This window comes from Melopsittacus undulatus, chromosome 5 (assembly GCF_012275295.1).
Source record: "Melopsittacus undulatus isolate bMelUnd1 chromosome 5, bMelUnd1.mat.Z, whole genome shotgun sequence".
Taxonomy (NCBI): Eukaryota; Metazoa; Chordata; class Aves; order Psittaciformes; family Psittaculidae; genus Melopsittacus; species Melopsittacus undulatus.
The window spans coordinates 41,575,682-41,586,402 of NC_047531.1; the positions used below are offsets into that span (position 1 = coordinate 41,575,682).

General features: G+C 47.3%; 1 protein-coding gene across 1 annotated transcript; it reads right to left on the reverse strand.

Annotated features, from left to right (window-relative positions):
• Nucleotides 1-5,927: 5,927 nt before the first annotated feature.
• On the reverse strand, nt 5,928-10,721 carry LOC101878807 (C-type lectin domain family 4 member E-like). Its single transcript, XM_031050145.2, has 5 exons — nt 10,658-10,721; nt 8,528-8,620; nt 7,123-7,274; nt 6,768-6,898; nt 5,928-6,487 (listed from the first exon to the last, which is right to left on the reverse strand). The coding sequence occupies exons 1-5, from the start codon at nt 10,704-10,706 to the stop codon at nt 6,328-6,330; spliced, it is 585 nt and encodes a 194-aa protein (XP_030906005.1). The 5' UTR covers nt 10,707-10,721; the 3' UTR covers nt 5,928-6,327.

The following is a 10,721-nucleotide window of genomic DNA, read 5'->3' on the forward strand; positions in this document are numbered from 1 at the left end:
TTGAGGGCAGCACTTCCTTCTGTCCCCCTGAGAAGAAGGTGGCAAGATAACCTCCCCTCAAATCCTGCAGAAGACTTGTTTATCAACAGCAGTTTTGATTCAGAAGGAAAACTCTTCGGGAGGAGGTAAATGTTGTCATGCAGATGAGAGCTGGGGACATTTCCAGCAGTGGAGCCTTGGGTTGTGTTGGCTGAACTGTCACTAGGTGCAAGTGCAGTCAGCTGTTGAGGATCTCTCTGCTCTGAAGAAAGCCCAGGCAGCGAGCCTGACTGTTCCCAGCTCAGCCTGTGGAGCCTAGGTGTGGAGCAGAGCCTGTCCTCCACCAACTGGCAGGATCTGCAGGGCTGCCCTGAGCAAACTGACACCAACACACAACATGGAACCTCTGCCCACAGCTGTGCCACAGGGAAGCCCTAGCCCAGCTCTGGGAAGGGGCCCAGATGCCTTTTCTTAGCATGGGTTTGTATGTCAGGTCATGTCAACAGTGCATGACATGGACTCATCTGGCAGAGCTTGCCAGATGTTTCCAGCCCCTGTTCTTCTGAAACGTGAATTACTCACAGTGCCCCTTCCCTCCTTTTCTTTTCAAGTAGGTTCTCTTCTTGGCTTGCCAGACCCTTGCAGTCCTTCCTCTCTTCCATCCCCTGTACAGGTGTTGGCTGTCCTGGGCACTAGAAACACAAAGCCTTTATGGCTCTGAGGCTGGGTATTGAACCTCAGCAAACCGGTGAGGTTTGGTGAGCACAAGGCAAAAAAAAAAATAAAAAGAAGAGGTTGGAACTGGGCTGAAAGGAGATGATCAGTCTATTAGCTGTCAAACAGCTCGCTGTTGGATGTATTGCACTTGTGGGGCCTAAGGCAGCAGCAGGAACTACCCATGTGAACACCTTTTAATTGCACAGAAGAAATGATGAGTAGAATTGTTTCCCTTGTAATAAAGTCCTATAAGAATTCAGAGAAGTAAAATGAGGTAACCCTTGCAGAGATAGGATCTGCTCAGTGCCCTGTGACCTGATTGTAAAACCATTCAGTGCTGCACAACTCGGGGTTCCCAGCATCAGAAGGGACATAGGAATATCTGCACTATCCACTCTTTCTTTATAGTGTTACCTCTGATAAATAGCATTTTAAATGGTACTTTACAGCCTGAATGCCTTTCTTACTGGAATCATAACAAAACAGCATTTCTTAGTGCAAAACACCAGCACCAGCTGCACAACTACTTGTTGACCCACAGGATCCATCCACTCCTCCTCAGGCCCATCCCTGTCACTGGCAGGATCAAGGAGAACATCCCTTGGGCTCTCATGCCATTGCCCCTTGTCCCCTAAGCCATGTGTCATGGTTTAAGCCCTGTCAGCAAGTCAGCCACTCAGTCTCTCTCTCACCCCACCCCCTTCTTGCCCTCCCCCTGCTCCCGGAGGGATGGGGAGAAGAATCAGAAGAATGCGACTCCCACAGGTTGAGATAAGAACAGTCCAGTAACTAAGGTATAGCGCAAATCACTACTGCTACCACCAATAATAATAATGATAAAAGAAATAACAAGGGAAGAGAATACAACACCTCACCACCCACCGACTGATAACTCACCCCACCCTGCCAGACTGAGCACCAACTGTTACGTAGTCCAAACCCCCAGTGCCCTAACCCTTCTGGGTAACTCCCAGTTACATCCCAGGTATGACGTGCTGTGGCATGGAATACCTCTTTGGTTAGTTTGGGGCAGGTGTCCTGTCTCTGCTTCCTCCCAGCTTCCCCTCCTCCCTGGCAGAGCATGAGACTCACAAAGTCCTTGGCCAGACCAAACATTTGAGCAGTAACTAAAAACATTGCTGTTATCATCGCTGTTCCCAGGCTGAAAGTCAACAACACAGCGCTGCACCAGCTACTAAGAAGGAGAAAAAATTACTGCTACTGCTAAACCCAGGACACTATGTAGTCCTGTTCGATGTGCTCCAGGTCTCCCGCAGGAGTATTGACTGTTGCCCATATGGAAGGGCAGCAGTGAGTAATAGTCTGAGGGAAGGACAAGTATCAGCAATATTTCCATATCATAAATACCACCCCTGGCAAACAGCAAACCTGTTTAAATGATGCATGAGGTTGGCAGATGGGGACCTCAGTTCCCTATAGAATTGTCCCCTGGGGCAGAGGTGGCCCCAACAAAGAGAGTATCTAAAGGCCACTTTTAAGAAACTTCCACTTAACAAGATTATGTCTAGGAGATCCAAAAGGGAACCACAGCAGCAGGTTAGCACCTCAGCTCTGTACTGCTCTGGTACATGGGCTTCAATAACTCAGCTGTTCTGGGATACCACCAGGACAACCGGAGACCTAGCTCCCCTGTTCTCTACAGCATGCCAGCACTGTTGCACCTGCATGGAGCCAGCAGTGTTCTACCACCACTCAACTCACATGCCTAGCAGAAATATGGGATATTCTCCTACTCATATGGCTTTGCCAGAAGAAACATTAATGGCAATGGCGGCTCTGTGGTTGCCTTGCTACATTATCAGTTGCAGGAGAGCTAGAACTACACAGACTGCTTTGTTGTAGTGATACATACTGCCTGCTTCCTGCCAGAGCTGCCTGAACTTCTAGCTTAGTTCACAAGCATGGGTAGGCATTTGGACAGAATAGGGTTGCAATTGCAGTACATGCATTGGTTTGGCATAGACAAGAGCTTCCCTCATGGAATTATGTTTGTTTTCTGTAGGGTACTTGAATCCTTGTGTAGGAAGTAGATGTGCTTGTTCTCATGTGGATACAAGTCATCAATAACTCCATTGTTAGGAACTACCAAGAGCTGGGTTGATATACTCCCATTAAGAGGGGGATAGTGTCTGTTACTTGGAGAGTTTTCATCCACTGCTTGCATTTGGTTTAATAACTCTTTGGTGATATCAGGAGCTGTGGAGGGATGGCCAGAAACCTCAGCAAAACCCACAGCACTCTAGAAACAGGAAGCCACTACTTGCTTCTCAGAGCTACGATACAGTCTCTCAGTTTTGGAATGACTCATAATGCTTTGGCTCTGTGGTGTAGCCACATTATATGGCTTCCACATCAGCCACTTTTCAGGCAGGAGGAAATGATGACTTTGATCTGTTCCTCAGCACACTCACCCCAACCTTACCCACTACCCCCAGTTTTCCTTCCTTCTCTGACTACATGAACAGTGTTGTGCAGTAGAATGGCTTTCCAACAAGCCGGCATAGAAAGAAAGGAAGAGGAACCAGCAAGGGTCCTCCTGAGGGAGATGACCCATGGCACTTTTGCATGTAACATTGACAGAGCACACAGGGCTATCTATAGAAGTTAACAAAAAAAGATTTTCTCTCCTTTCATTTTTCTTGTCCTTTTCTATATTTTCTGAATGGATATCAAACTGCAGAGAGCAGAAAGTGTTGCTGCATTAGCTTAGTATGGAAGACTGTGTAAGACTGTGCCCTCAGCAAGTTTGTTGAGATGTTTTCTGAAAGCAGAATGCAGTCCTCTTTCCCACTTTTGTTCTCTTTCTTCCCCTGGTAATGCCTGACATCTCTTTCCATCTCATGCTGTTGATGCCATCCATAGACATAGTGCTTGCCAGCAGCAGAAAGGAAAACAACTTCCCTTTCTACCTGGGCTGGTATCTGAGCAGGTGAGACAAAACCAGCAGGGCATGGCACCACTTAGCCCATAACAAGATTCCCACTGGGGAATTTCTAAGGCTTGAAGAGCAAGATTGAGGGAGTGGGGAGAACTGGCTGTGCTTTCCCCTGCAAAAAGAGGCAATATGCAGAGGAATGAGGTATATTCATAGGGCGTCTTTCCAATATGGCTCTTCTGATGTTTTCCCAGCTGAAAACAGCATCTCACAGGATTTCTTGAGGAAAACCAGAAGCTAGCTCAAGCTTGAGCCAGCACAGTTTTATTTGGGTTTTTTCTTCAGTCAGACCATGTTTTCAGTGTAAGTATCCTCAGAAGTGAATGTCACTGTGGCTCCTTTCCTATCCTCAGACCCGAGTTCCTTTCCAAAGGAAAAGTTAATGTGCCAAGGAGTGGTGAGGGTGCAGGTCTTGTTCTAACAGGCAGTTGGGATGTGGCCAGGGTGTTCACCTGGAAACGAGGACTGCAGATGTTACCATGAAGTATGCTAATCTGATAAACTTTTTGTCCTTTCCAGCCAACCTCATGGCTCAATGCAGGGTTTGCCCTTCTGGAGCTTTCTGAAAGCACTATACCTGACATACAGTCTTGTATTGTCTTGCTGTGACACATGCAGCATCCTGAACCCAGACAAACTTGAGACTTAATACCTGTTTCTCATAAGCTGAATAAAGGTACATCTGTCAGATAAACCCATATTGAAGAATACAGTAAAAGGAAGGCTCTTGCTTTATTCTGCATCTGTGCAAACATGTACTGTGTGTGGAGTCCATCCCTGCCTAAAACCTGAGTGCTGCTATTGGAATGGACTAGTCAAGGGCATTGGCTTTGCTCAGAGACATGGCTGAAATTCTTACCCAGAGTTTCACCACTTATCCTTCAACAGTGGACACACAAAGAAGGGACATGCATTTACTGTGTTGTACAAGTAATGTAAAAGAATGGGTTCAGATTCTGTGCATGTGTGCATGTGTCTGCATACAGGAACATACAGGAACTGGAGGAACTTCCCTTCAGTGATTCTGCAGGCAAACCCACTATCATCTCCCAAGATCCCTCTTTTGTCAGGGCATCTCAGGAACAGCTGTGTTCCAAATCTGGGGCATGGAGACTGTTTCTAGCTAGTTACATTGTCTTGCAAACCAGTCTTAGGGAGTGAGCTTTGCTCTGCCCTCCCAGGAGCTAGAACTGCAGCTGCCTCTAAGATTTTCTGTACTACATTAGTCACTGTGTGTCTTATCTAACCCTTCTTCTTCCTCAAAACCCTGCTGCTGTGGTTTCCATAAGTGATCTGGGGGAAACTGAAAAGAGAAGTCCATTGCAATGTTTTCATTTGCTGCAATGTTAGACAGGACAACAGTTTGCTCCATTGTGAAAAGATCCCAGCAACTTTAGAAAATAGGAGACCAAAACCTTGTAAGAGCCAAGCTTTTGGTCCCATGGCTAAAACAGAAACCTGGCAAATCGTTTCTTATGAAGATGACACAAATTTGTGCTCAGATTTTAGATGAAATTAAAAAAAAAATAAATCATTACTGGTTTTTCAGGTTGTATTTTTAGTCACAAACTGGAAACTCACAGCTCTTCAAGAAACATGGGTATCATTGGGGAAAAGGAAGAATATACAGACAGAGGTTTGGGGAATTTGAGGGAAGCAGAGCATTTGCTCAAGACTTCTGTGTGTTTGATTTACAGTGATACCTCTTATAAGGGCTTCTACCTTTCTCTCACATTATAAATCCCTCCTGGAGAAACTCTGGCTTTTATCCTTCATGTGATATTTGATTGCTTTCTCTCCCTTTCATTGTCAAGCTTACTCCTGCCGCATACCTCAGTAGGATCTTCAAAATCCATTTCCTTTCTGCTACATCCTGAGCAAAAAGTTGCTGGCACTGACTACTGCACAGCCTGTTCTGTTGCTTCCCTGATTCTCCACAAATGTTCAGAGCCCTTCTCACATGCTCTGCAGATGAACACCAGATTTTTCCTGCTCCTGGCCACTCCAGCACACTCACAGTAATATTCTCACCCGGGGGTACCAAACACACTGAAAAGTTAGAACCCTCATGCAGGGAGGAGGCCAAGTTGGTAGGGTGCTGGGACTTGTCAGAAGACAGCCTCATGCTTTGAGCGGATTTAACATTTACTGCTATGTGGTTTTTAACTTATCAACACAGAACCTGCTGAGGGAAGAAGGAAACATTAAAGATGAACCATGAATAATTGTTCCCTTCTGGGGGGGGGGGGAAGCATGCTCCACTGCATGCTCTTCTTTCAAATTCTGCTCCAGTGACTCATAGGACCAGTATTCTTCCATGGAACAGAGAGGACCTTTTCCACATCATTGAGATACTGACTGGACAAGGAGTCAAGGAAAGTACTGGAGGATCAGGGCACTTGTCTGTGAAGGAGTACCACAAAAAGGGGTAGGTCCTTGACATCAGCCTGAGCATTATCATCCAGGACTGATCTCCATCTTGGAAAGAGATGCAGGGGCACAGGCTGGGAACTGAGGTCCATCAGATCTGAGATTCTGTAGCAGGCTTGCTCACCCTGCATCACAAGTTGAAGCATTTGTGTGAGCTCAGGCCAGCTTTTCATCAGGTATTGCGGGAGCTGCCCTTTCTCAAAGGTGCTCCTTGAGCTCCTTCAACCAAAGTGGAGTTTCCTTCCTCAGACAGATTTGACTGGCAGTTCACAAATTCGATAGCAACTTGTGAAGCACAGGATGTTATTCCAGTTACTGTAAGTGTTGGGGTCTCTGTTTCCCTTGACGTGAATTGCAGCACACCTTTCTGCAAAGAGTAAATTGGGTTCCCCGGGTTTCCAGAACCTGTAAAAGAAAGTTCCTCTATTGGGAATGTATTTGCATGCATGACAGCAGGGGTGAGGTCACCCCACACAGCTGTGGAAGAGAAAGGGGAAGTTTACTGTAAGAGAGATCAGGAGTCATAGTTTTGACTGGAAAAGTAGTTGAGTTTTCTGGCTTGCAATGCAGTTGAAGACAGAAATCCCCCTCTGGCACATACCTGCCTTACACAGTGTACCGGTCACTTAGACTGAGGGTTGTGAATTACATACAGGAACCTTCCTCACTCCCCCAGGATACTCACGTGGCTGTCATATCGTATGGAGTCTGATCCACCCACTGCCATTGCCCGGTTTTGTAAGCAGTTAAGCCTATGTAGTATTTTGTTTCATAGGCGTTAGAAAATACTCCTTTCGCCAACTTAAAGAGGAAATCCTGGAAATGAGGGAGAGTGCAATGTTCATGAGATACAGGACCAAGCAGAGGGAGGTGGCAGGAGTCCCTGTGGAGTGGGGCTGGTGGCAGAGGGGAGCCAGTGCTGAAGGGATGCACAAAAGACATCCATGCCCTCTCCCTTGCAGGACAAAGAGGGACTGAGCCCCTCCTGTACTAGTGCTGGGGCTCTGGCTGCTGTGCCCCCCTCTCAGCCCTGCACATACCTGCTCTGCTTTGCTGTTGATCACCACCAGGTGAGAGCCCATCCCAGTGCAGTTCTGCTCGCTATCGGCCCAGGACATGGCATCACCTGAGAGATAGTAGCAGCTTCCTTGGAAGCGTTTCCAGCCCTTTGGGCAGCATGCCCAGCTTTCCTCTGTGGGGGGAAAATCCTGCTTTGAAACAAGACATGCTGTCCTTCAGCTCCATGAGCTCAATGAAGGGTCCCAGATGTTACGGGAGGGGTTTGAACCACACCTTTAGTCTGGACAGAGGTAAACACTCTCTTTCATGCTCCACATGTAAGCTGTAAACAGTCTGACAGGCTTCTCTCTCAAGGCCCCTGCCTGAAGTGCCTTTTACCCTGCTCTTGCAGGGGGGTTGGACTAGATGATCTTTCGAGGTCACTTCCAACCCTTGGGATTCTGTGATTCTGTGACTCCCTTTATCTATCTCTTCTGCAGTGTCCATGCAATCCCTCATGGGTGAGCGACACTGTTTCTGCCCTACCATTCTTGAAGAGGCAAGATGGGAAGTAGTCAGCTCATGTTCCTCTGGGAACACTTCCATCAGAGAAGTGTTGTCCAAGCGTTTAGCTCTCAACTCATGCACACTGACAGACATGTACAATGAACTGCTCTGACGGCCTTGCTGCCACCACAGGCAGTTCCTTAGACTAGCCAGGTTTTCCTAGAGATCTGCCTTATAGCCAGAAAGTCACGTCATGGATTAGAAAAATACAGATATATTCTCTCAAATCATGGGGCTACATCAGAATACACCCAGCACTGAGTTGGGGAATTTGCACTGCAGGAATTCAAGCACTTGCCATTGCTGTCATTTCATGTGTGATTGCAGCCCAGCTCTCCATTACTCTAACTTCATAGAATCGTAGAATCATAGAATAGTTAGGGTTGGAAAGGACCTTAACATCATCTAGTTTCAACCCTAACTATTCCAACCCTAACTCACATAACAACATCCTCTTACCAGTGCTACCTCTGTCCCTCACACTGAACATGATGCTTGTGTGAGCAGACAGTGAGCCAGCCCAGGGAGAGGAGGTGGATTGAATCAGCCCTTACAAAGGGATGGAGCACTTCCAGCTAGATCAGTGAACTGGAATAGCAGTAGAGGAGTTGTGTGAGGGCCAGCGAGAGGAGAAACATAGGAACAGTAGCCAGAAGTAAGTCTGGAAGAAGCCACACTCTTCAACTGGTCCAGAACAGATTTCTATAGCATCCTAAGAAAACTGGCAATACAGCATTGTCTTTCCTCAGTTCTCAAGCTTCCTTCTTTAAAACAGTCCAGCTCTGCCTGACAGATTCCCAAACTCAAAGGCTAACTGAAACCAGAGTAAATTTTGTTGAGTTTCTTTGAGTTGATTTGGAAGCTCTTAGCATCACTCACCTATGCCTGCAGATACACTGGGGATGCAGCGCCACTCTGTAGCGTTCTGGACCAGAGTCATGTACTGGCCATAGTCTCCATGAAGGAAAAAAACTGGGAAGAGAAGAAAGAGAAAGAAAGTGGTACTGTCATCTTTTTGTCCTCATCCATGAGCAACCTGTCCTATCCTCCATCTTCCGGCTCTACTACAGAGACTTTGTTAACCACCTCAGAAATGGGTATCGAATGAGATGAGAAAAGCAGATGAGAAAGGAGATGAGAAACAGCTGGCCATTTCTCCCTCTAATGGTCACTCCTTCCTTTGAGCAGGCATCAACTGGATGAGCTCCTCTTGCCTCTGTTGGCTGAGAGACTCATTTTCCCAGCTGACAAGACCAGCTTAGGCATCCTTTGAGGATGAGGCCATGAAAGGGTCAAAGAAGTCATGGGATAAACTTAATCATGGTGGAATATTAATACAAATCTCCTCGTAAATCTTCCCAGGCGCTGCAGCATTACAGCACCACTTTTACCCTTATCAAGAAGTCGTTAGCGCTGTTGAGCATTAATGCCTCACCTAAGGGAGTTAAGAAAAACCACAGAAGAGTCATCACAGAGCAGTGTGAAACGCCAGGACAGTACAAGCAAAGGATCTACCTTTCCATTGGTCAGGCAGTGTGGCTGGAGCATTTTGATGGATTCACCCCCACCCTGCTAAAATATGGGCAGCTTGGTACCAGTATTTCCCAGAATATCACACTGGCTCCTTGGTTCCAATATTGTCACAAGGAGCTCTGAGAGAGAGAACAGCTCAGGAGAACCAGCATCCAAGAGCTGGCCTTCAGGGAACCTGCTCAGACATCCCCTGACACTAAAGAGACTTCTCAGATCCTGGTGGGAGCTGGTTTTGTCCAGAACTGCCTTTATTAAGGCAGGAGGGAAAGTGAGAGGAGTAGTGGGAAGGCTCTGCCAGGGAACAAACCTGAACTGTGGAAGGGACCCTGCTCCCTGAGTAAGAGGACAGAGGTGGGAGTGGGGCAGCAGAACAGGCTGCTTTTGCACAGGGCAATAAATGCCTGCAGGCAGAAAGGCTAGGATGTTGGTTTTCTGCCTGACAAAAGGCAGACAACTGCCACCTTCATCCCAGGGCAATTAACAGGGCCTGGAACCCACCAAGGCAGATGGTTACAATGGCGGTTTTGATGGCAAGGCCAGAAGCAATGAAGACCCAGGGGTTCAGACGGGAGCAGCGTCTCTCTTCTGCTGAGGCTGAAAAACACAAGGTGTGAGTGGGGAGTCCCCCAGCCCAGAGTCAGGGGCAGGATAACCCGGTTGGCTCCACACCCCAACAACCTGCTACTGTCCTTATTCCAAGGCTGGGGAGCCCCACAGATGCTGTAACCAGGTCCTGCTGACAATCATTAGCAGTGGGTCAGACCCACAGTGTAGGGCAACACAGGGACTGCCTGAAGCTGCTTTTATTTCACTGTTTATCACCAGTCCCTTCCCAAACTCTTCCCAAACAGCACTCCTCTTTTCTTTGTCCTGTCACATTTCGTTTTTCTTCAACACACCTGCCTTGCTGCCCTCATTACTTCTGTCTTGCACTGGGTGCTCTTTCTGTTCCTCCCTCTTCTTTATCTCTCCTCAAAGCTTCTCAGCCATCTTTATTTTGGCTCTATCCCCAAGGCCTTTTACACAATAGTATATATTCACTCAAAGGAGTGACTGTCCAGCTCAATGTTTGCAGAGGCAGACACACAGAAGAGATTGTTTCCACAGGGAAAACAGCCACTTTGAAACTCTTGGGAAAGCCCTCACTTGGTTCTTAGAGACAGCAGAGATGGGAGCAGTGACTTGTACCTAGCTTGATGCAGATTGTTCTACCTCGATAATGATAATATGATAGCACTCTTCAGTCCCATCATTTACAGGAAAAAGCACTGAAGAGGATGGCAGACCATAGTCTGCCTGGACTTCCATTCCACCTGGCTCTGGGAAAAAGGTCATTGCTCCCAGCATGGGCACTTCCCTGTTCCCTCATCTGTTGCTTTGAGGCCAGCCACTGTACCATGCCCGTTATCTGTCCCAGCTCTTTGTCCCCCACCTCCTCCATCCATAGAAGGACAGAAAGGAAGGCTTTGTGGTTACCTGCATTTCCAGGACTGACTCTCCCGTGGTGATTCATTGTCTCTACCATGGTATCACTCTTCCT

Coding starts and splice junctions, on each gene's coding strand:
- LOC101878807 (XM_031050145.2), bottom strand. CDS start 10,706: ATGGTAGAGACAATGAATCACCACGGGAGAGTCAGTCCTGGAAATGCA. Junction 6,899..7,122: donor TCAACAGCAAAGCAGAGCAG/GTATGTGCAGGG, acceptor CCTCATTTCCAG/GATTTCCTCTTTAAGTTGGC. Junction 6,488..6,767: donor CCATACGATATGACAGCCAC/GTGAGTATCCTG, acceptor TTTCTTTTACAG/GTTCTGGAAACCCGGGGAAC.